Below are 27297 nucleotides of genomic sequence, written 5' to 3' on the forward strand. Positions count from 1 at the left end.
CAGACTTGGGGTGGGGACAGTTTTAATATGATTCAAGCACATGACATTTATTGTGCACTTTATTTCTATTATTATTACATTGTAACACATAACAAAATAATTATACAACTCACCATAATATAGAATCAGTGGGAACCCTGAGCTTGTTTTCCTGCAACTAGATGGTCCCATGGAGGGGTGATGGGAGACAGTGACAAATCATCAGGCATTAGATTCTCGTAAGGAGTGCACAACCTAAATCCCTCACATGTGCAGTTCACAATAGAGTTTGTGCTCCTATGAGAATCTAATGTCACCACTGATACGACAGTAGGTGGAGCTTAGACGGTAATGCAAGTGATGGGAGCAGCTGTAAATACAGACGAAGCTTCGCTCATCGCCAGCCACTCACCGCTTGCAGTGCAGTCTGGTACCTAACAGGCCATGGACTGATATCGGTCCTCGGCCTGGGGTTTGGGGACCCCCCAATATACATAACTGTTACTGAGACCTGATTAACCAGCTGGTGAGATGATGTCAGGGTCAGGGATGCCGTGTGCATGTCATAGCGAATTTACATTCCTCACCTTGCAAAAGTTATAGTAAAACCAAACCAACAAGGATGTTTTAAAGACCAAATCAACTTCTTTAGACAACGACAGAGATCCTAACAACCTTATGTCTTAATAAACACTGATCATCTAGATGCTAAATTCTATAGGCCATTCTTGAAGGAAGTATTGAAAAGGAAAAACTGACAAGAACACTTATCTCCTCACAATACATAGTGTTTCGGCACGTGTATATCTTGTATACAAAGTGTATACAAGGTGTAACACTTTGATCGGTTCTTCCTTNTCAATGTTCATATTTATCCCAGCTGTCGTAGGAATGGCTCCTCTGGAAGGATTCCTTTTTCAAGCTTTCAAGCACAGAGAGTTGATTTGAAGATCAGATCCACCATTCACTGCCTGAGGAAGCAGGAGCAAGAACCTGACCTCAAACCCTCCAATCCATCAGCTGTCAAATGGAGATAAATGAATCTCCTTACAGTAGCTGGTGAAGGTTAAAGAAGGCACTATAAATGAAAGCCCAAGAGTGCTGGCAAATGTTCATTATCACCATCACCACCCATGTTAGGTAGTAACAGGAGACCTTAAACAATGCTTTCCCAACCTAGATTTGACAGAACTGACAGTAAAACACTGCTGGTCTTTGGTCCTCATCTAACAATGCTTTATCTTAGCTTATATTCCGGCAAAGGTGAATCTCATGTTAATTACATGCTGCTTACCTTGGTGGGGATAATGGAGTGCACTGAGTCCCCATACTAGGCAGTGGGCTGAATCCTGCCCTGGGTAACATAGACATGATACAGCCATGGTTTCGCCTCTCCAGGTGCCCACAATGTAGCAGAGCAGATCATGGGTTCATAAGTAGCTGATACAAGCAGACCTTAGTCCATAGCCCAAATCACCCTCTACTAGAGTAAGGGGAGGTAATTTCAGTGCTGGTACTTTATTTTGTAGAATAATTGTGTCATTCTGGTAGTTGGAAGGCTTTTTTAAATAGATAAAATATTTTAAAATTCAATAAAAAAACATATTCAAGCCCTCATTCAGAAAACAATTCATTAAATGTGTGTTCATGAGAATATTTTCCTTGAGTGATTACAATAATGCTTCAAGGATCATATTTACAAATTTATTTTCAAGTTTATCTCCTATGTAGTAGCAATGCAAAATCAATTTAATGCCATTATCCAAATGCTTAAATTTAAGACATATAAATTATTCAAACAATGTACTGCTGAGGTGGGATCCAAACAGGGAGCTGAAATTAGTATATGCTTACTTCAGAATGTTCTCCCTCTTTCTCTCCACACACACACACACACACACACACACACACACACACACACTTGTGTGGGGTATACATATACGTTTATGTGTCTGTGTGTATATATACATATGATAAATACCCCTGTGACAGTCAAACCATGGGATCAAATAGAGAACAAAGGTCAAAAAGGGGCTGCCTGAGTTTTGACCATGCTTTGCAAAGAATAAAATATTGTGATTATGTAATCTCATTATAATGATGTCAAAAAGGATGTAAAATTCAGAGTGGCTGGTTACCTGCTGAGAAGCGTGTTCAAGTTTACTACTACTTTACCAACTGGCCTGGTTCAGACACATAGTGCACGAACTACCATGGCCACTTGGAACATAAACTTGAGTTTGACAAAAAAGAACACCTAGAAGAAACTGAAAACTGGGTTATACTCCAGGACTTGTACAGTAAGCACTGGTCCCGAGCTCCCACAAAAAGAATGCAGCCTCAAAGCATCCTTTCAGCATTGCTTTTCTTCATCTGATCCATTAGAAATTATGGCCTTTACCAGTAATTACTTAAGTTAAATGTTCCCAAGTCCAGTCACCAGGATTGCTTATAATAAAGAGTTCTGATAAGGAAAGGGCTACTCCTCAGGAAAGCACTCAAAATATCCACTCACCTCTGCAGGCAGCATCTGCTTGGTGTTATACAAAGAGCGACACATTTTCAAAATTTCAGTCCCCAATCCTTCCTTGTTCTCCATTGTACATCTGGTTAGCATCATGGTAGCCAGTCTCACCCATGGATTATCGGTTATGCTAGTGTTTATGGAGAAAAATACAAGGCATTGGAAATGACTAAAGCAATCATAATTGTGATAAATTTTAAAACAGAAGTGACACGCTTATGGTAAATTACAATCAAAATCTAGGTGACTGATGCTTCAAGTCAACCTTGCAGAAAAGAAAACACCTTAAGGAGAAAAAACAGCTCCCTGTGGCATCAGCAAGCAGGCCAGCAGCACAGAGGTAGTGAGTGGCACTGAAACAGCACAGGCTTTGCAGCCAGACAGACACGGGCTCAAACTGTGGCTACTTGGGTCCTCAGCGAAGTTACTGAATACTTTTGCCTAGCTGTATGGTTCTGGGGAAGTCACCCTTGTGGGCCTCAGTTTTTTCACTGTGCAAAGCTATGTAATGTCTTTTCTTCTTCCTTGAATAGTTGCTTCAATGAATGATGTGTGTAACTGTGAAAATCAGTGTTAATAGCAAGCACACATGACTATTTACTACATAAATACTGCCTCTTGTTGACATTATTATTATTGTAATTGTTATCATAACGGGGTCAGAGCAGGATTAAGTTACCATCAGGGTCCTGCATAGCAGAGGTCAGCTGGGGAGCACAGCTTGAGGAAGCCACAGACAAGCAGCATCATATTTTGGGCTTCACGTTGTTTCCTTGTATTAGAAACAAAAGCATACAAACGTTTGCTTTTCTTTCCCTCGTCTGACTGCCACTACCCTGTGTTTCATAGAAACATCACAATTTACATTTCTATTGACAAGTTGGTGGTAAATTCATTTCATGGCCCCAGCAGCAGGGTACTGATTTTACCTACATTAAGAAACAATTACTATTTATTAAGAGTCTCTTGGTTCATTAGCACAGCACTACATTCTAGACATTGAACAACCAGGGATGGTCTTGCCCTTGAAGGAATTTTATTCCTTGGGCCCTGAGATGAATTTCAAGTGCAACAGTAACAAGGGATCAAGCCCTTGGCAAAGCCTTTGTGTCTCAGCTCAAACTGACAATCTGTGAGGACAAAGAACACTGCTTATTTCGAGGTACCCACAGTTCTGTGAGAGTGCCTGATGTGCTGAGGAGTCTTCCAAAACTCAAGGACTTCCCCGTTTTCTCCTTTTGCAAAGTCTGACTTCAGCTCTCCTGGGTTTTTCTCTACAGTTTTTCTCACTGTAGGAGAAATGCTGGTTCACCAGCATGGTGAACTATGGGGCAACGAGGCTTGGATAACAAATTATCAAGATATGTTTTTTACCAGCCAGCTGTGACATGCTGGATGAAAACAATGAATCTTCCTTAAGAACATATACCTAGCATGTTTTCCATGCATTTTCCTACGAGGAACTAAAGCTAAAAAACCAAAGTGGTACTCGAAAATTACAGTCTTGTGGATAAGTTGTCACCGTTTTGTGTTGATGGGCAACATGCCATCACTGTCACACTATCCTCCCTCTCCTCCACCCCCCACCCCATTTTTGGTGATTTATTTACCCAATTGGATTGTCTAAAAGAAAAAAAAAATTCAAAAGTAATTCTAAGAACCTGTTTGTAAAGTATCCCATCATATATTCTCCAGAATATCTGACTTACTCTCTGCTTATCTCTTAGGTAGAGGAGACATGAATGACAGGAGGGGCGGGGGTGAGCAGACTGGGAAATGATTTGTTCTGATTCTAATGATTTAATAAAGAGTTTTATAAAACTCAGGTTAGCAATTTACAAATTCCATTTCATATGTGGCTACAAAAGAATATAACTTTAAAAATGAAGACTTTTGGTCTACAAACGCAGTAAATGTTTTAAATGCCATAAATGTCTTAAGTAAAGCTGATTTGGGTTTTTGCGAATAAGTGAATGATTTTAAATGGTCAGTGTTCTAAAAGCAAGAGAAGCTGGAAATTAATGTTAATCTACTAGAGGTGTCATATTTTGAACTGGGAAATGAGGGTATGAAGAAATCTACAATTCAACTCTACTAATTAATTTCCTTACAAACATATGGCATTAGTGGCAATCTGATCAGTGGGCATCACCCAGGAATTTGTTTAGAAGCAGATTTCCAGGTCTCAGTATGGAGAGCTGGACTCCACAAGTTAAGCAAAGGACCCAGGACCCTGCTTTGAATAAGCACCCTGAGCTGTGGAGGCACCCACACCACGATCGCTGGTACCAAACACAAGTGCACTGTGAACTAAAGGTGTTTATGATGTGAGAGCCTGCATTATGGATTTCAAATAGTGAAGGTCAGAACCTGTTCTTAAATACAAGTCAGCATGCCATCGCTGCCAAAGATGTAGAGATCTAAGAAACATTTCTTTTCTTTCTGAAAACACTTAGTTAAAAAAGTGCCACAAAGGCCGGGCATGGTGGCGCATGCCTGTAATCCCAGCACTTTGGGAGGTTGAGGAGGGCAGATCACCTGAGCTCAGGAGTTCAAGACAAGTCTGGCCAACATGGTGAAACCCTGTCTCTACTAAAAATAAGCCAGGTGTAGTGGCGAGCACCTGTAATCCCAGCTACTCAGGAGGCTGAGACAGGAGAATAGCTTGAACCTGGGAGGTGGAGGGTATGGTGAGCTGAGATCGTGCCACTGCACTCCAGCCTGGGCAACAAGAGCAAAGTTAAGTCTCAAAAAAAAAGAACCCACAAAACCAAAGCACCACTCTCCTTGGTTTGCTTTGGAAATTCCTAACAGTCTCATGGAATCTTTTCCAGATATTTGTTAGCAATCCTAACTGCTCACAGGATATAGGACTTTATTTTCAGAAAAGCATCCTTCTTTAACCTCAGATGTTCACTGGCCTAGGGCGGAGTATGTCAGCTGAGCATGGGGAGAACAAGATCAGTCTGGGGCAAACAGGCACTTGCAGGAAGGGCACTGGTGCTCATATCATTTGCCAGTGAGAAGCCATAGCTCATGACAGCCAGCCCATGTGCTCAGAGGAAATCTGGCCACTTCCTCCGGAGGAAAGGGGTATGTTACGTGGCTGATAGCACAGGGACTGGCTAAGTACCCCATGCAGCTATGGGTGGCAGCTGCAAGCTCAGCGTGACAGAGGAAACAACACAGGCTGTGAAGGCGGCCAGCAGTTGGTTAGAATTCTGTCTCCTCCACTTATTAGCTGCGTGAATCCTGAAGGTGTTTAACTTCTGAGCCTCAATTCCTTCACAAATAAAATCAGATAACATCACCTTTACTTGTAGGTACGTTGTGTAAATGACTGATAATATATGTAAATTACACATGATGTTGTGTTCTCAATAAGTAGGAATTATTCATTTATTCCATTTGGATTCTCCACTTGGCACTGTACACTGTGTTAAGACAGTCAAGAAATTTCCTCGTGAAAATACTGAAACTACATTGTTTGCATTGACATCATAAATCAGATATTATCAAGCATTGTCTGATACTTTTGAATAAAATATATTAGAGTTCAGAGGCAAGGAGAAACGAGAAGACTCTGCAATATTTCAAAAACAATTTAAAATTCCTCTAAAGGCAAACACTGATGACACACACACATATAATTATACTTTCATTGGCTCTTTTGAAGGTGCTATGTTTTTAGGGCTAAAGGCCAAATAAAAGAACTCTAATTAGGCTAACTTTATTTTAATACTTACACATATTCACTTTTCATAGGGGGCCAAGCTTGTAAAAGTAAAACCAAGTGCTGAAATTCAACCTCATGGTGGCTAGATTCCAGGAGCTCCATGAATAGACAGTAGCGGTTCTCTTCATTCTCGATGTCAGCTATGTCTACCTGGAAGAAGAAACACATATTTAAAGCTGGTGGCAAAGGCGGCTGAATTGGTCTATAGAAGAATTCTACTTTATGTTGATTAAACTTTTTTGAAAAGTTTTTACAATGTGTTAAGATTCAACAACATCAGAAAAACAACCACCTCAAAAGCTCTATGCCTTACTCAATTTTAGATAATCATGTTAAAAATTGTTTAGAACTACAATCAGAGGAAGGTTCTAATTAGCTTTAACAAAATAAATTCAAACAAGTAGATGTCCATAGAACTGGCTTGTTGGCATTTAACATATTTTAAGAGACTGAATTGTTTTATTTGAAATTTAATGTTTCACCATCCTCAACATTAGGTGAATTTTTTACAGTTTAAATTATCCCAAATGAAATTCTAATTTTCATTAGAAAATTGCTAAACTTTTATGTTGTCTAGAAAATGTCTCTAATTTGAAATGTAAGATTTTACTAAAGTATATCTGTCATAAGACTTTTTTTTGCTATAAATCAAAACAGAATAAAATATCCTTTATTTATACCTCCATTTCTAATGCAAAAGTAGTCTCTGCCAAATACAAAACACCCCTTTGTCCTTTCATTGAATAACTAAATGGTTTTTCTTTTACACTGAGGCAGTCCTAAAACAAATTACATTTCCAATGTCTCTGTGGATGAAAATGTATGCTATTTTAGGTCAAAAAACAGTTTTAAGCATAAAAATAAGCCAAAGTCTGGTTCTCTCATTTTCTAGCCTCAGCATAGATTCTTTCTATTTAGGTACACAGACATTCACGATGATGAGTTCATAGTGATTTGGGTACACAGACATTCAGATGATAAAACCTTGAAAGGATAATGAGAATGAATGGTTACCTGTATACATGCTAAATTGTCTGCACTAATGCATGTTTCCAAAACATTTACTTTAATGGTCATTCTGGCTCTGATTCCAAGAAGCCATCTGAAAAGTCACACCATGAATTCTGTATTTTACAAAAGCTGGTATGTACTATGAAATTTTTGCTAATTGCTATGAGAAGCCTTGCTCTTACAGCGACCCACCAGATCCTTCAAAGTTTGCCTTAAAAGCCATGTCATTCTTCTATGGAATAATACCACACAACCATTTTGTGTGTTTTTTAAAATAATTTCATAATACAGTCAGTGTACCCTTACAGTAGTTTTGTGCGGAGGACAGCACAGGTATTAGCAACCTCGGCTTTACAGATGAAGAAACAGGGCAATTACCCAGTGGCATGGCTAGCAAGTGACAGAGCCAACACATAGCTATAATCAGATCAGGATGTTCTGAAACCAGAGAATTCAATAAGCTAGATAAGCTTTTAATATTAAGGTTGGAACTTGAGTTGGGGGTTTGGCAATGATGCCTTGCCTATTTATAAAGAAACTTAAAAAACAAAAAGAAAAACTCAAGACATCCATCCATCTGTAACTCTCTGACCTCACCACCTTCACCTTGTCTCTAGCCTCAGGGTCTCTTTGAGGTTCCTTTCATATCTCAAATCATGCACACTCCCATCTCAGGAACTCTGATCTGTTTCCTCTGCCAGATACCCTCTTCTTCCAGATATCCGAGTGACTCACTCCCTCCTCACTTTCAAGTTTCCCAAATGTCACCTATCAGTCAAGGCCTTGTTTAACTGCCTTACCTACAGGAGGACTGCTCCATGCCCGTCCATCTCCTTCAACCTGTTTCATTTTCCTTCTTAGCACTTACAACTACGTGACATGCTATATATTTACTTACTGCCTTTCTTCTTCCATAAGAAATGTTAGCTCCTTGAAAGAAGAGGCTATTTTTTTTTGTTCATTGGTCTATCTCCACTCTTTAAAATAATACCTACTATTTAGTATATGCCTTAAAAGCCCCTGCCATTCTTCTATGGAATAATAGCCCACAACCATTTTGTGTTTTTTTTTTTAATAATTTCATAATACAGTAAGTACTTATTGAGTAAATAAACCAATGAATGGACAGACATATGAATGAATGAGTGAGTGAACAATAATTTATCACTTATAAAATAATGTCATATAAATGATATTAAATACAAATGGAGTTGCCATAAATTTGTGGCTGGTTTCATTATTAGAGATTAATGTAAGATTTAAAAAGAAAATGATATCTAGAGAAATTACTATTAAATGAAAAAACAGGACAAAAAATGGCAGATTTGCTAACATTACATCTACATAAACGATACTTTGTGACTGTTAAGTGATTTCACTAAAGTACCTCTGTTTGGGCATCTGAAAAATGGGTTCCAAAAATGTTGACATCTCAGAAGTTTTGCTGGCCTTTTCTTCCTACAGCATAATCTCAGTGTCTACATGAGAGTTTATCTGCGGGAAAGGTTTGTGCTCTTAAGAAGTATTTAAAATCCATTGTATGAAATGTTTCCGACGTTCCTAGCAGTGTCAATATTCCAACTACCATAAATAAATGCAGTAAATGAATAACAAGTAGTTTCTCCTTTTTATTAAATATACACTTATATGGGTTATTTTCTGTATGTGATCCACTGTATGAAAAGGAAGACATGCTTTCAATAGCATCTAAATGTACTCCTTTTCAAAAATTGTGATATACATTTTAAGGATATGAACTATATCATAAGGGAAGGAAAAAGAACAGAAACTATAAATTAAATGTTTATATTTGTTTTTATAATAGTGTGGAAATAGTTTCCATGCATAAAATGCATTTGATAATAAACTCTTTATTGTATAGCACCTTTCCCAAATGTACACAGTCTTTTTAAGAGTATGTCTTTTTAAGAGTATGTCTTTGTCAGAAAATGTTTTCTTCTAATGTCCACTAATCATTTCAACTTTTAGTAACTTATTTTTCAGAGCCTTGACTCCCATATTTAAACCATAAGCGTGAAAAATACAGCAACTTACATAATTATCCATTTTGTGCATGCATGCTTGCATACTCCACCATCTCAAAAAGGGTTTCAAGTCAAGCTACGCAGCTCTTAAGAAAGCAGTTTTAAATCTGCTACCACTCTAGCTGCAAGCTACCTTCTATGAGAGAACAAATTTGGCCTAAAAATGGACTTCAGCACATATTTTTTAAAAAGATGATAAAGAATATACTCGGTTAAATAATTGTTACGTACCTTGAAATATAACAAGTGTTAATTTAAGATAGTGTCCACATATTAAAATATCTAAAAAAAGGAATGTCAATATTATCTACTTTATTACATCCTTAAGGTTTTTGCAATAAATTCTGGTGAATTTTGAAGAAGAAAACGGGCCTAAAAATAGACTTGAGCATATATTTTTTAAAAACATAATAAATAATATACTTGATTGGATAATCATTACATACTTTGATATATAACAAGTGCAAAACTAAGATTTGTGTCCACAAATTCAAAAGTTCAAAATGAAGTTTCATGAAAAGAAAAATAAAAGGTAAAGGACTCCCAGTCTGAACAACATGGCTTATGCACTTCTCTCTGCTCCTCTGCAAACCACAACTATCAACTACAGGAGTAATAACAGAGACAGTGAAGGGGAAATTCTGAAGAGTGGTAAAAAGAAAGGACACTAGCTTGGGGCTGCAAGCCTGAAGAACATGGTATTCAGATACCTTCTGTCTCCCCAGTTAAAAAAAAAAAAAAAAAAGCCCATCCAGACCTAGTATTTCCCAACTCTGGACCTAGAAACAGAAAAGAGCTCAAGTCGGCTCATGTGCATTCAGAATCCCAGAAGAAAAGGAGAAAGAGGATGGAGCTAAAAGATATTATAAAACGTATCTAAAAACTTCCAAAATTTGGTAGAAGACACAAACCTACAGATTCAAGAAGCTAAATTATTCCCAGACAGGACAAACCCGAAGAAACTCATGCCAAGTTATACCTTAATTTGAAACTTGAAAAGTAGGTAGAAAAGGAAAAATTTTGAAAGCAGATAGAACAACGTTACCTATCGGAGAATATTAACGTGAATAATAATGGATTTATTATCCGAAACCATGGAGGCCAGAAGGAAGTGTAACAGTTTTTCAAATGCTGAAAGAAAAGAACTGTTAATTACAAATTCTTTATCTGGCAAAACTATTCTTGAGGAAAAAAAGAAAATGAAAACATTCTCAGACAAATTAAAAGAACCTGCCACTAATAGCACTCATCTTAAATATTGGCTAAAGAAATTTCTTCAAACAGAAAGAAAATGATGAAAGAAAGAACTATGAAGTATCAGAGGAAGAACAAAAAGAACAAAAATATGGGTAAATACAATAGACCATTCCTTTCCGTATATTCTAAATCATATTTGATGATCAGAACAAAAATCATATATTATGTGATATTGAAGACAATATTTAAAAGTGGGGAAGGTAAAGGGACTGACCCTAATACGGAAGTGAAATTTCCATATGACATGCCAAGGCCAGGATATTCGCTCCTATCACTCCTGTTCAGCACCATACTGAAAGATCTAGCCACTACAATAACGTAAGAAAAAGAAATAAAAGACACAAAAATTGGAAGGAAAAAATGAAATTCTATCTGCACACAACGTGTCTATATAGAAAACTCCAAGAAATCAAACACCCTAAAACTAAGAAATAAGTCAGGAATGTCATAGGATACAAGATCAACATACAAAAATCAATCACATTGTTATATACAAACAATAAATATGTGAAAACCAAAAATAAACATGTATCATTTATAATTGTTCCAAAGAAAATAAATTATTTACATGTATAGAATCTGCATCTGCCAATGGTTTGAATGTCTCTTCCAATATTCATGTTGAAATTTAATTGCCACTGTGATAGGATTATGTGGTGAGATATTTAAGCGGTGATCAGGTAATGAGAGTGATGGCTCTGAACAGATTAACGCTCACCTAGGGACTGCGCTAGTTTTTCTGGGAATGGGTTCCTGATTAAAAAAAAAAAAGAGTTCCACCCTGCCCTCTATTGCTGGGTGAACAAAGTCATTCACAAAAGTTTACATACATACTGTCTGATTCCATTTATGTAACGTTTTTGATATGGCATTTTAGAAATGGAGGGAAGATTAATGGTTGCCAGGGGTTAGGGATGGGCTGGATGTGATTATAAAAGGGATTCTTATGTTGTTGGAACTACACAATATCTTTGTTAGAGTGGGTAGCTAGGCAGACACGATCAGAGTAGGAGCGGAAACAGACCTCACTCCCTTAACACCAAGAATGTCAGGTGACCATCAGGTGATGGTCAAGTGGTTGTTAAACAGTCTCACTAAAATAGTAATTGGCTGCTGCTGATACCAGGGAAAGGCAGCCTCCCAGTAGATAGAAAACTGAGGCTGGTGATCAGCAGCTTCCTGATTAGATCTCAGGAGTTGGTTGAGCGGGCTCAAGCATGCATACTAAGAGGCCAAATGCTGGAGACGGTCTGTGACCATCTTCTAGGAACACTACACTGGTAAGAAAAGAATGCCTCAAGTGAGTATGCATACAACTCCAGTAAACACACTGTGTCCACAGCCCCTCCTAAGGGCTGGCAAGCCATGGAGCATGTGTACAGCTTGTGCCAAAGAAAAATCAAAGGAGAGACACAAAACCCCAGAAGCATGCCAACGTATAAACCCCCAAGTCAAAGGTCAAGCAGGGTACTTGAATCTCTTAAGTTGTCTGCTTGGCTTTTTTCCAAGTGTACTTTACTTCCTTTCATTCTTGCTCTAAAACTTAATAAGCTCTCACTCATGCTCAAAAATTTGCCTCAGTCTCTCTCTGCCTTATGCCCTTTGGATGAGTTCTTTAAGAAGATAAGAACTGAGTTGCTGCAAAGCCATACGGACTTGCCATTGCTAGCATCTTGACTATGGTGCTGGCTACATGAACCTATACAGGTATGAAACCGTATAGCACTAAATTCATGCAAACACACACAAATGAGTACAAGTAAAACTTGAAAATTCTGAATAAAATCAGCAAATTGTAATAATGTCGGTTGGATATTACACTGTAGTTTTACAAAATGTTACCATTAGGGGAAACTAGGCAAAGTGCACAAGAGGTCTCTCTGTATTACTTCCTACAACTGGATATGAATCTATAATTATCTGAATAAAAATCTAAATTTTGAAAAGGAGTATGAAAACGAATGCAATCAGAATAAACTTCACAGAGGAAAATGCTTATTCAAACAAAATGTAGAAAACAAACCAAATCATGATGTAAAAATAAAGATGAATATGAAGGATACAATTTGAGGGGGAAAAACCTGTACACAGTATGATATAATTTGTGTAAAGCATGCAGCAGAAAGATGCCTACATATATATTTAATAAAATGTTTACATTTGGATGACAGATCTGTTGGTGATTATCACTCTTGGCTTCCTTTTTATAGTTTCCTTGGTTTAACATGCATTGTTTTCATAATTGGAGTTTCCTGTTTGTTTGTTTAAAGAAAGAAACATACACAAGAACCACAGGAAATTGGCATGCCTGTTTAACAGATGGGTCTGTATTTTGTGACTTATCCATCCTTTATTAAACCATAAAATAGCTTTATAAATGATCAATTATGGCAAAAACAAAACAAAGATATAACACCAAACAAAATGAAATAAAAAATAGAGCTTTTCCAAATCTACTGACCACTAAGGATCCATTCACTAACCCCAACTTAAAGATAAAAATAAGAAGGTTTGCTGGTAACGTAGGGCTGGCTAAGTTTGAATTTTAGTCAACAGTGTTATAAACAGGTCTCAAGGCTGTATATAAGAGCTCTCATAATTTAGTGGCTATTAGGTAGAACTGTACAGAGGCTTCTTCAGTGACAAAGTATAAACATATATTTTCCATAGCAAAAGTCATACAAACCTAATTTTTCATTCCAACCCTCATCTGCTTGCTCCCCCTCGCCACTTATTATAATACCTATGTAACCTGGTGTAAACAGCTTAGCCTAGGTCTGAGTTTCTTTATCTGTAAGATGTCATCTACTTCACAGGGTCATATTCATTCAATTCCACCAATATTTACTGAGCATCTACTTTTTGTACTAGAGATACAATGATCAGAAAGACGACCATTCAATTTGTGAGAATTAAGCAAGACAAAGCCTGATAAATTAGATATATAGATGATCCTCAATTAATGATAAGATTATGTCTTCCAGTCCTATGAGGAGTTCTTTGTCTCATGCCACACACCACTGAAAGGGAAATTCTAGCCCTCTCTTGTTACTCTCAGCTTCAGTTCTAAACATCTTGCCCCAATCTACTCCTTGTAATGGTACTTCCTCCCATTACTATGTTCTAACCTGTAACTTGTCCATTTGCCTATGTTGACCTACTCTGATATTAAGGACTTAATGTGTTCCTCTGACTACAACCATCTGCATTACCCTATCTCAAACACCCGTCTCAATTCAACTCAGCTTCTGGAATAAAAAAGTCAAATGCTCTCCATGTTCCCTTTTAGTTTTGCTGAAACTGCAAACTGTTTTGCATATGATTATGCAAATGAAGATATGATTCAAAGGGAGGGTCCTTTTCCATGAGAAGTAGATTATAGACCTTGGCAGTCTGGGCAAATCAGTTGTCTTCATATATAGTGAGACATATAAAAATGAACATATACAAAGTAGACATTTCTATTCTCTTCCTTTAAGTCATATAAAACCACAGGAAGAAAGTGTTATTTTCCTCTGCAAGCACAGTTAACTTGGATATTTAAGAAAAGGGCTTAGCTCTATAGTAAATATTTGGTAAATGAATGCTCATTTATACAGTTTCACAGGAATGTTTAAGGTATGCATATGCCATATTTTATCATCTCCATTTTAATACATGAGTACCTGACTCAGGTGGCAGTTAGAAGACTTTTATTGTAACACTTTCCATTTGATAAAGGTCTTAAGACACATATAGTTTACAGTGCTACAAGAAGAGAGAAGTTAACCTGCGATCAGGAAGTGGACAAGGTGGCACACGAGAAAGGATGTGAGGGAAGGGTAGCATTTGGACATGTAGAGGTGAGGGGGAAAAAAGAAGACTGGGTAGAGACGAGAGGAGTCAACAGAGGGATGCTGAGTAGCAGTTTGTGGCTCATGAAGGTGAACTGTGGTTGAAGTGGCAAATGAAGCGTGCTGGGGCCAGAACATGGGGAAGACCGCACACTTGGGAACACTGTGAATGTTCCAAACGCAGAAAATATTGACACCAGTTCCTCTGAGTTTTAGCTATAATTAAACCCTAATGGTCAGCAGGGAATATGGAGCAAAAGAAATGATCCATACACATTTCCTGCAAAATAGTACAATACAAATGGTAATGTTATCTACTTATTTTCTCAAAGATAGCTTTGGCCCACTGTATGTGCATACTACAGCTAATATTGCTCACTAAGAGTTAGAAAAATTAACCTTAAGTTGAAGAAACAACTATGTCATAAATCTAACAAATTATCTGCAAAAAATTAGAGAAGGAATTATTGTCTTACAAAAAATGAAACAAATGGGTCTCAGAGGCTTTCTGAAGTTGTGAGAACATGTGATTAGTCTGAATATCACAAAAAATTGAATTCTCTAAAATACTTGAAAATAAGGCTCCTGGCTTAGCATGGATGTGGACCTAGAAAAGAATCAAATTATCTCTCTTCTAGGAAGTAGTACAGTACCTATAAAATATATATGTTCCAAGCTTCTAAATATATTTAATGAAAGTGCAAAGAGTACAGGGAACTCACTTAAGTCTCCGGGTAGTTACAAATGGGAAATTACTATAGAATATATTTTAACATGGAAATTACAGGTAGTTATCAAATGCTTCAACATATTTCACTACAGGAATTATAAATGATAAAAGGTAAATTTGATTAATACATGGCTTTCAAAAAGTGATGATAAAGCCAAAATAATACAGAAAAATGTTTATTTTGGAGACATTACTGACCTTTTTGAGGCTTGCTTTTTATTTCCTCTTCCATAGGACAGAGATAACACATACTTATATGATGGTTATGAATATTAAATAATGAGGATAAAGTAGCTGGCAAAGACTGACGCATAGTAGGCACACAATAAATGACAGGTATTACTTCTATTATCATCCACATAATGTGCCAAACATTAAAATCAAAAAGCTGTTATTTTTTTTTCCAAGACAGGGTCTCACTCCATTACCCAAGCTGGAGTGCTGTGGCTTGAATCAGGGCTCACTGTTGCCTGAACCTCCTGGGCTCAAGTGACCCCCTCCTCCCACCTCAGCCTCTCAAGTAGTTGAGACCACAGGCACATGCCACCAGGCCGGGCTAATTGTTTTATTTTTTATTGTAGAGATGGAGTCTCTCTATGTTGCTCAGGCTGCTCTTGAACTCCTGGGCTCAAGTAAGCCTCCTGCCTTGGCCTCCCAGAGTGCTGGGATTACAAGCATGAGCCACTGTGCCTGGCCAAGAGCTGAATACTTGCTCTGTCCCTTCTACTAAGAATTACACCTATAGACCAGACAGGACTGGAAAAGAAAACAGAGAAATATGTCTGTTTTAGAATAATAAAATTGTAGGTTGACTTTCATCTCTTTTTAAAATATCATTTACTATGGTATTTCAAATGACTCTTGAGCATGCCTTCCACAGATTAGTGAAAATAAACAAGATAAATTGCTGTTTTTTTACTACATTTTCTTTTACTTTGTCCTTTTCTCCAGTGAACAAGAAATTAACATATACCTTTTTTAACATTTCTGCCCCTTCTACAGTAAGTGACAAAATCCTAGAGGTAAAAATGTCCAGTAGTTTACAGTCACCTATAAAAGTTAGTGATTATTTCATGTTGATACTACTAACAAAATAACTAGGATTTTAAAGAGCAAAATTCAAATGTGACTCAAACATAAGAATATTTTTTTCCCTTTTGTCTCTGAAAGCACTGTTTCTCTCCTCACTGAATTAGGTGACTTTAGCCCTTGTTGTGTAAGTCAATTTGTCAAGTAGCTGCAGCCTTCTTATCAGACACAGAGTCACTATCCTTGAAAGAGTGAACTAAGTCACCCATTATCAGTAGAAGACAGTCTTAACTTTAAATTTCTCTGTGGCTCCCGGAAGTGAACAAAAACATCTTAAATTGAGGTACTTCTCAAATACGCATCTTCCTATAGGTATTGACAGTTGCTTATTTTATCTCTAGAAATTTACAAACATGATGTAGTTTTTAATACATTTAAAAGTACTTTAGAAAAGAATTACAAACATGAAGAGGATTATAACTGGCAGTAGTGATGACAGTAACCACCACATTCTTTTTTAAAAATGTTTTTTACTACTATTTTATTACTCTGGGTAGCTCACAGAATAGCAAACACCATACTCTTATCTTCCATAAGAATTGGTAAGCTGCTAGCCTGCTCCTAAGAGACTCATATAATGACGCTTGATTTGAAGTTGCAAAATAAACTGTGCAATCCCTTTCATGAACACAATGAAGTCATATCGAGATGTCTTTGTATGCAGGCCTTCGAAAAACAAAAATCCCCAGCTTCAACAGATGCACAGAAATATCAAAAGATAGCACAGTTAACCTCTAGCAACCGACCTCTGCCTGTTAATGCCACTCCTTTGATAAGGTTTCAGGTGGCCAATACTGCCTGTTGTGTCTACTGGATTGAACTATTCTCTGAGGAAGGGAATTTTGAGAAGACCAAAACCAGTCATAAGCTGTTGACTACAAATATTCCCCACCAATCCAAGCAGTTCTTAGACCAGTGCCTGGCACACAGCAAGTATTTAATAAACAGTATTATAACTATTAGTTAACTGTTTTTAATTATAGTCTGAATTATTACTATAAGAAAATAGAAATAGAATATATTCTATTTTTGTCCATTTCTGGATGTTTATGAATTTTATTAAATAGAAAATATCAAAGTATGGAAAATAACTAAAGTTTAAACAGTAAAAGTATGGTGCTATTTTCTGCTTATTCTTGCATTTCTATAGAACTAAAAAATAGATGCAGATATGGCAATAATTTTCTAAATGCTTAACCTCATACAAAGCAAAATGTTTTGCTGAGACAGTCTGAAGGTCCAAACAATCTTCCCTAGCTCACGCAAGGGAGAGAAGATCTCCCGCATGGAAAGGGTGTCCTGACCAGGAAAAAGAGATGAGAGTTTGAACTCTTTCCCACTTTTGGTTCTAGGTCTGGTCATGAGCAAAAACTTTTAGCTTCTGCTTCTCTTCAAAGGCAGAGTAGGAAAATGAGTGCCTATTTATAAACTGCTTAAGAATAAATGGTTTCAATTGCCACAAAAAGTCTTTCCTAGGGCACTGCAAACACACCCTTGGGATGGGGAGAAATCAAATGAAAGAACAGGAATCTAGGCTCCCAAGGAGTTTCCACACATTTGTGGGTAGGCAAACATATCTAAACACAAAGAGGCCAACAACTGCAATTCTGAACCATGCTTAACAGCACCCTACTTATTTTATTATACCTCTAAACATAGAGATTACACAATAAAACATGCTGTAATCACTCCCCATAAGTGCTGCTGTCACTTCAATATGTAATACGTATTTTTACATGACTAAATATAATAGTTTATGAAACACTTAAAAACACATAAGGGGAAATATTTTGTGCTAAAATAAGAAGAGGAAAGGTATTGCCTTACAAATTTTTTCTCTAGGACAATCATATAGTGCCATGTGAGCCCTATAAATACATATGTGTTTATTTTAAACAGCTGCTATTGAAGCTAATTTTAAAGGCCATACTTTGGCTTTGAGTTAAACTTGATGAGGTTTTAATCAAGTAATTCATACAGCTGAACATTTTTTCACTATATAGTCTAATTTGAATATACTCAGATTTGAATATTGGCCATGTCACTTAATAGTTGTGAAATCACATAAAAATACCTCTCTGAGCCTGTGTTTTCATGTGTAAAAATAAGGTAATAATGCCTAACTAGCAATTATCAGATTACTTTGAGAATAATATAGTATAGCATAACCTATGACATAATATAATATACCAACAGATATACACATACAGCTTTATAGGTATCTAACACTCAGCCTCTGTGGTAGCTACAAGTATGGATAGTTCAGTTATATGTCAGACTGCCATATGTTAGCATTGAGATACTACACAAACTTCTTAAGCACTTTAGCCTATTTCCTTATGTGATGAATGGAGTGGTAAGGTCACCTATGTCACAGGGTTATTATAAAGTTTACATGAAATGATACACACATAAAGCCTAATGTTAAATGTACGGAAGGCCCTCGAAAACACAGAGCATGGAGCATCTTCACGGCTTAAGGGAAAAGAGATTTCTGTTGTCACTTCTAGAGTTCTAATTTTGACTCTTAAGTTTTATTCCAGTTAGAAGTTATGCAGGGAGACTTTAGGGTAGCAGAAGAAACAGGCAACCAATGAATTCTGTCTACCTATATATTCTCCAAATATAAAACAGAATGACAAGAACAAACAAAACTACACAAAACCCACACATTCAGCACAATTATAGATCAGGCATGCCCAAACTTCAAAACATCATGAGGAAAATAGAAAAAGTACTAAATCCCAGAGAATGAGCTCACATTCCATGTTAATATTTCACATATTCAAAAAAGAATACATGAAATCAGTAAGAATAGGGTAAAGCATATAAACAGAAAAAAATGAACCTAACTGCAGTAATAAGTGAATAAGGTAATCATACTGAAGGTGGTACATCTCTGTGTGTGTGTGTGAGAGGGGAACTAAATGATTTTGAAAAATATAAGCCAGATAAGCCAGGGGCAGTGGCTCATGTGTATAACACATCCAGCACTTTGGGATGTTGGGGCAGCAGGATTGCTTGAACCCAGAAGTCTGAGTCCAGTCTGGGCAACATCTCTAAAAAAACTATACAATTAGCCAGGCATAGTGGTACATGCCTGTGGTCCCAGCGACCTGGAAGGCTGAAGAATGAGGATCGTTGAGCCAGGAGGATGAGGCTGCAGTGAGCCAAAATTGTGCAACTGCACTACAGCCTAAGCAATAGAGTGAGGCCCTTTCTAAAAAGAAAGAAGAAAAGGGAAAAGAAAAGAAAACAATTTTTAGTACTATTAAGTCTAAAGAGAAAAAGAGCTCTACAAAAATATTGTATTCTACCCAGTAATTACAAAATTTATGTGTACTCCATGATTGAGCAAATATATACATATATTATGGATAATGACACCCAGGTTTCTTATTGACAGAAGAGCTTACACATAAGAAAAGGGAGAAGGCTAGAATAAACTCTGTGGCATTGGGTTGGCATTAGAAGTAGCAATATGAATTTACAGAACAGTAAGATATAAATAGAATAAAACAATAAGTTAAAAAGCAGGGGAATGAAGTTAAGCTGTCCTTTTTATTCATTTTCACTTTGCTTGTTTCTTTGTTTATGCAAACAATGTTAACTTATTATAAGCTTAAAACAATGAGTTATAACACAGTATTTGTAAGACTCACGATAACCTCAAATAAAAAAATGTACAACATATACACAAAAATAAAATGCAAGAAATTAAATCATACCACAAAAGAAAATCACCTTCATTAAAAGGAAGACAGAAAGAAGGAAGAGAGGGCAACAAAACAACCAGAAAAAAAAAAAAAAAAAAAAAAAGAAAAAAAATAAAAAAAAAAAAAAACAAATAACATAAAAAAAAAAAAAAAAAAAAAAAAACCTGGCAGGAGTAACTCCTTACTTATCAATAATAACATTGAATGTAACTATACTAAACTATCCAATAAAAATAGTTGTTAAATTTAAAAACAAAACAAAACAAAAAAACGAGACCCAGTGATCTGTTGCCAGAAACACACTTCACCTATAAAAACAACAAATACTGAATATAAAGGGAAAAAAAGATATTCCATGCCAATGAAAACCATAAAAGAGCAGGAGTTGGATTAGCTCTGTGTCCCCACTCAAATTGCATCTCAAATTATAATCCCCACATTTTGGGGGAGTGGTCTGGTGGCCTCATGGCAGGTGACTGAGTCATGGGGGCGGACTTCCCCTCTGCAGTTCTTGTCATACAGTTTTCATGAGATCTGGTTGTTTGATAAGTGTCTGGCACCTTCCACCCCCTCTCTCTCCTGCTGCCTTGTGTAGGTGCCTGCTTTTTCTTTACCTTCTGTCATGATTTTAAGTTTCCTGAGGCCTCCCAGCCATGCAGAACTGTGAATCAATTAAACTTCTTTTCTTTATAAATTACCTAGTAGTAAGACCTAGGTAGGTCTTTATAGCAGTGTGAAAATAGACTAATACAAAAAATAAATACCGAGATAGTGGGGCGGTGATATAATGATACTTGAAAACATGGAAGTGACTTTGGAACTGGGTAATGGGTAGAGGTTGGAACAGTTTGCAGGGTTCAGAAGAAGACAGAAAGATGTGGGAAAGTACAAAACTTTCTCGAGACTTGAATGCTTTTGGCCAAAATGCTGATAGTGATGTGGACAATGAAATCCAGGCTGAGGTGGTCTCAGATGGAGATCAGGAAGTTATTGGGAACGGGAGTAAAGGTCACTCTTGCTATGCTTTAGAGATTTGTGGAACTCTGAGCTTGAAAGAGATAATTTAGGGAATCTGGCAGAAATTTATAAGCATAAGTATCTAAGATGTGACCTGGTTTTTTTCCAAAAGTGTACACTCATATGCACAAAGAAAGAGATGGTCTGATACTGGAACTTATATTTAAAAGGGAAACAGAGCATAAAAGTTTGGAAAATTTGCAACCTGACCATGTGGTAGGAAAAAAAAAAAAAACCTATCTGAGGAGAAATTCAAGCCAGCTGCAGAAACTTGCATAAACAAGAGAAGCAGCCAAATATTAATAGCCAAGATGATGGGGAAAATGTCTTCAGGGCACGTCAGAGATCTTCATGGCAGCCCTTCCAATCACAGACCCAGAGTCCCTAGGAGGGAAAAATTGTCCATGGGCCAGCCCCAGGGCCCAGCTGCTCTGTGCAGCCTTAGACATGGTGCCCTGCATTCCAGCCACTCCAGCTCCAGCTGTGGCTAAAAGGGGTCAATATACAGCTCAGGTCATTGCTTCAGAGAGTGCAAGCCAAGCCCCAACCTTGGTGGCTTCTACATGGTCCTGGGCCTGCAGGTGTGCAGAAGATAAGAGTTGAGTTTTGGGAGCCTTTACCTAGATTTCAGAGGATGTGTGGAAATGCCTGGATATCCAGACAGAAGTTATGCAAGTTTCTGCAGCTGGCTTGAATTTCTCCCCAGATCGTGGTTTTTTTTTCCTACCACATGGTCAGGTTGCAAATTTTCCAGGGGTGGGGACCTCATGGAAAACCTCTACTAGGGCAATGCAGAGAGGAAATGTGGGGTTGGGGCCCCTACACATAGTCCCCACTGGGGCACTGGCTCTAATGGAACTTTGAGAAGAGATCCACTATCCTCTAGATCTCAGAATGGTAATTTATCTACAGCTTGTGCTGTCAACCTGTAAAAGCCACAGGCAATCAATGCCAGCCTGTGAAAGCAGTCATGGAGGCTGTACCCTGCAGAGCCACAGGAGTGGAGCTGCCCATGGCTTGGGAGCCCACATCTTGCATCACCGGGCCCTGGATATTGGACATGGAGTCAAAGGAGATTATTCTGGAGCTTTAAGATTTAATGACTGCTCTGTTGCATTTCGAACTTGGATAGGGCCTGTAGCTCCTTTGTTTTGGCCAATTTCTCACATTCGAAATGAGAACATTTACCCAATGCCTGTACCCCTACTGTGTCTTTGAAGTAACTAATTTGTTTTTTCATTTTACAGGCTCATAAGTGGAAAGGACTTGTCTTGTCTCAGGTGAGACTCTGGGCCTGTGCTTTTCAGTTAAGGCTAGAATAATTTAAGTCTTTGGGGAACCACTGGGAAGGCATATCGGTTTCAAAACGTGAAAGAAACAAGAGATTTGGGGAGGGCTGAGATAGAATTATATGGTCTGGCTTTGCGTCCTCACCCAAATCATATCTTGAATTATAATTCCCATGCAGTGGAGTGGCTTGGTGGGAGGTGACTGAGTCTTTGAGGTGGACTTCCCCCTTGCTGTTCTTGTGACAGAGTTCTCTGAGAACTGGTTGTTTGATAAGTGTCTGGTACTTCCTCCCATCCCCCGTCTCTCTCCTGCCACCTTGTGAAGAGGGTGTTTGCTTTTCATTTACTTTCTGTCATGATTGTAAGTTTCCTGGGACCTCCCCAGTCATGCAGAACTGTGAATTAATTAAACTTCTTTTCATTATAAATTACCTACTCTCAGGTAATTCTTTATAGCAGTGTGAAAATGGACTAATATAGTCACTAAAACAAAACTGATTACAAGACAAAAACTATAAGAATGAACAAAGAAGGCCACTATATTATGATAAAGGGGTCAATTCAGCAAAAAGATTTTACAGTTTTAAATATATATGCACCCAATGCTGGAGCACCCAGATATATAAAGCAAATATTACTAGAGCTAAAGAAAGAAACAGTCCCTGTATTAGTCCGTTTTCACTCTGCTGATAAAGACATATCCATGACTGAATAATTTATAATGAAAAGAGGTTTAATGAACTCATACTTCCACATGCCTGGGAAGGCCTCATGATCATAATGGAAGGCGAAAGCCATGTCTTACATGGTGGCAGTCAAGAGAGAAGGAAAACCACGAGAAAAGGGAAACCCCTTATTAAAAAAAACAGATCTTGTGAGATTTAGTCACTACCACAAGAACAGTATGGGGGAAACTGTCCCATGATTCAATTACGTCCAACTGGGTCCCTCTCATAACACATGGGAATTATGGGAACTATAATTCAAGATGAGATTTGGGTGGGGACACAGCCAAACCATATCAGGCCCCAATACAATAATAGCTGGAGATTTCAACACCCAACTTTCAGCATTGGAGAGATTGCCCAGACAGAAAATCAACAAAGAAACACTGGACTTAATCTGTGCTGTAGATCAAATGGATGTAATAGGTATTTACAGAATATTTCCCGCAACAGCTGGAGAATATACTTATTTTCCTCAGCACAAGGATAATTCTGAAGGATAGACCATATGTTAGGTCACAAAACAGGTCTTAAAATATTCAAAAACTGAAATGTTATCAAGCAGTGGGCCAATGAAGAAATTAAGAAGAAAACTGAAAATTTCTTGAAACAAGTGATAATGGGAACATAGCATACCAAAACCTATAGGTTATTATAAAAGCAGGACTAAGAAGGAAGTTTATACCTATAAGTGGCTGTATCAAAAAAAAAAAAAAAAAACTTCAAATAAACAACCTAACCACCTTGCATCTTAAAGAGCTAGAAAAGAGGAAATGAAACACTAAATTAGTAGGAAAAAAGACGTAATAAAGATCAGGGCAGAAATAAATGAATTGAAAATGAAGAAAACAATATAAAAGATCACTAAAACAAATCGTTGGTTTATTTTTTTAAAAAAAAGATAAAATTGACAAATCTTTAGACAGATTAACTTAAAAACAAAAAGTGAGAGAATATCCAAATAAATAAAATCAGAGAAGACAAAGGAAGGAGACATTTCAACCAATACTACAGAAACCCAAAGGATCATTAGTGGCTACTATGAGCAAATATATGCCAGTAGGTTGGAAAATCTAGAGGAAATGGAGAAATGCCTAGACACATACAACCTATCAAGAGTGAACCATGAAGAAATCTAAAACCTGAACAAACCAATAACAAGTAATGAGACAAAAGGCGTAAGTCTCCCAGTAAAGAAAAATCTGGGACCGGATAGCTTCACTGCCAAATTCTACCAAACATTTAAAGAATAATAATACCAATGCTATTCCAACTATTCCAAACAACAGAGGAGGAAATGCTTTCAAACTAATTCTATGAGTGCCAGTATTACCCTGATACTAAAGCCAGACAAAGGCACATCAAAAAAAGAAAACTACAGGCCAGTAACACTGATGAATAAATACTGTTAAAATGTTCCCACTACTCAAAGCAATCTACAGATTTAACGCAATCCCTCTCAAAATACCAATGACATACTTTACAGAAATAGAAAAAAAAAAATCCTAAACTTTATATGGAATTACAAAGACCCAGAGAATGCCAAAGCTCTGATGAGCAAAAACAACAAAACTAGAGGAATCATATTACCTCACTTTCTATTATACTGTGGAGCTACAGCAACCAAAATAGCAGGGTAGTAGCATCAAAAGAGGCACAAACATCGATGGAACAGAACAGAGAACTCAGAGATAAATCCAAGCATCTACAGTAAACCCATTTTTGACAAAGGTGCCAAAAGAGTTAAAGACCTAATTCTAAGACCTCAAACTATGAAGTCAGTAAAAGAAAATATTGGGGAAACTCTCCAGAACACTGGAGCTGCGCAAAGGTTTCTTGAGTAATACCCACAAGCACAGGTGACCGAAGCAGAAAATAGACAAATGGAATCACATCAAGTTAAAAGCTTCTGCACAGCAAAGGGACAATCAACAAAGTGAAGAAACAACTCACAGAATGGGAAAAAATGCTTACAAACTACCAGTTTGACAAGGGATTAATAACCAGAATATATAAGGAGTTCAAACAAATATAGAAAAAAATTATCCGATTAAAAAATGGGAAAAAACCTGAATAGAAATTTCTCAAAGGAAGACATATAAATGGCAAAAGAGTACATGAAAAGGCACTTAACATCACTATCAGATAAATGCAAATCAAAACTACAATGAGATATCATCTCACGCCAGTTAAAATGGCTTATATCCAAAAGACAAGCAATAACCAATGATGACAAGAACATGATGAAAAAGGAAGTATTGGTTGAAATATAAATTAGTACAAAAACTATGGAGAACAGTTGGGAAGTTCCTCACAAAACTAAAAATAGAGCTACCATGTGGTCCAGCAATCTTACTGTTTGGTATATACCCCAAGAAAAAGAAATCAGTATATCAGAGACATATCTGCACTCCCATGTCTGTTGCAAAACTGTTCACAACAGCCAAATTTGGAAGCTGCCTAAGTGTCCATTAGCAGATGAACGGATAAAGCAAATGTGGTACATATATACAATACAGTACTATTCAGTCAGAAAAGGAATGAGATCCTGAGATTCACAACACAGATGGAACTGGAGGTCATTATGTTAAATGAAATAAGCCAGGCACAGAAAGACTCACTTCTCACGTTTTCACTTATTTGTGGGAGCTAAATATGAAAATTATTGAACTCATGCAGACAAAGAATAGAAGGATGGTAATCAGAGGCTGGCAAGGGTGGTGAGGGGGTTTGGGGGTAGTGAAGATGATTAATAGGTACAAAAATAGAATAAATATGAGCTAGTATTAGCATAACAGGATGACTACAGTAAAAAATAATTGTACATTTTTAAATAAAAGTATAACTTAGATTGTTTGTAACAGAAAGGATAAATGCTTGAGGTGATGCCCATTTATCTCAATGTGATTTTTACGCACTGCATGCCTGTATCAAAATATCTCATGTAACCCCAAAATATATACACCTATTATGTACCCACAAAAATTTAAAAAATAAAGAAATGCAATGCGCAACCTATATTAGATGTGGACCAGAAAAAAGACACTAGTGGGACAACGAACAGTATTTGAATTAAGTGTAAATTAGATGACAGTATTGTAACAATGTAGTTTTGTTATCTGAGATATTAATATTCAATGAATCCGAGTAAAAAGGATACAGAATACTTTGCATAATTTACACAACTTTTTATAAATCTCAAATTTCCAAATGAAAAGTTATCCCCAGTTATTCTATTTCCTCTACCAGTGCCCAACATGCACACACTTTTATTTTTCCTGACAATGTTTTTCCCTTTCCTTCGATGTTTTTCTCACTTATTCGTAAGAGGACTGAAGAGAAGATATTGTTGTGCAACATGTTAACTAAAGAGCATCACTGCTGAGGTCATTACACCTCTAAGCAGAAGGCACTTGGACACAAGCAGCCCATTACAAAGCCCAATTTAGTCTTAACCTGAACCTGGGAAGAGAGTATGCAGAGATGGCATTAGAGCAGACCTCATCCAGTGACGTTTGCTAAACTCAAGTTTACTTCCTAGGAAGTGGTCACTGTTAACTAAGACACATTAAGGCAATGAAGAAAGGATGCTTTTTGAAGGGGATAAACAGAGCCCCCCTACAGCTCCACATCCACCTTCCAAAAAGTGTTGTTCAGCAATAACACATACTAATGACTTCCCTGAAATTAGTGTCATTTGCCACAAAACTGGATTCTCCTTTTGCATGTACTAACAAATTGAGTAGCACCACTTCCTCCTGGTAACTTAAGCAAAAATCAGAGGCAAAATAAGCTCTTTTCTAAGCCCCATATCTAAGCAGACACCAAGTCCACTGATACTAATGCTTTAAACTTTCTTTTCTACTCTCTACCTTCGTAGCTGGTACCAAGTTCAGGGCCAGTTCAGGCAATAAGACCATTGTTTTTGTCTTCTATCTGGCATCCATCCGGCCAGACCTCTCCAGTCCATTGTTCATGCAGAGGTCAGAGGGCTTCTCCCTAACCACAGATGTGATCATGTCACTTCCCTGGCCACACCCTTCTGTGTTGCCTGGGCAGCACAAAGTCAAACCGGAGCATGACACTCACAGCTCCCCAGGATCTGGTCTGCTTCCTTCTACTTGGTGGCTGTTGTCTTCACACCATACCCCAGCTGGGCTGAACCCAGTTTAGGTATCATCTCTTCAGCGCAACCTTTCCTCACTGCTTCCAGATGCAGTGGCTACATGCCCTTGACCCCCATGTACTGTGCAGACTTTTATCAAAGTGCCTGATATGGTTTGGCTGTGTCCCCACCCACATCTCATCTTGAATTGTAGTTCCCATAATCTCCACATGTGGTAGGA

At 37.4% G+C, this 27297-nt stretch overlaps 1 protein-coding gene across 2 annotated transcripts in view; it reads right to left on the reverse strand.

Annotated features, from left to right (window-relative positions):
* The window catches only part of NBAS (NBAS subunit of NRZ tethering complex), a 381587-nt gene that overhangs the window by 17538 nt on the left and 336752 nt on the right, over positions 1 to 27297 (reverse strand). For both annotated transcript variants that reach the window (XM_017526040.2, XM_017526057.2), the window contains 2 exons: positions 6250 to 6389; positions 2495 to 2633 (listed from right to left, as the gene is read on the reverse strand). In XM_017526040.2, the coding sequence (XP_017381529.1) occupies positions 2495 to 2633; positions 6250 to 6389 (279 nt within the window). The remainder of the gene's footprint in view (positions 1 to 2494; positions 2634 to 6249; positions 6390 to 27297) is intronic.

The sequence above is a fragment of the Cebus imitator genome, unplaced genomic scaffold (assembly GCF_001604975.1).
Source record: "Cebus imitator isolate Cc_AM_T3 unplaced genomic scaffold, Cebus_imitator-1.0 Scaffold1, whole genome shotgun sequence".
Taxonomy (NCBI): Eukaryota; Metazoa; Chordata; class Mammalia; order Primates; family Cebidae; genus Cebus; species Cebus imitator.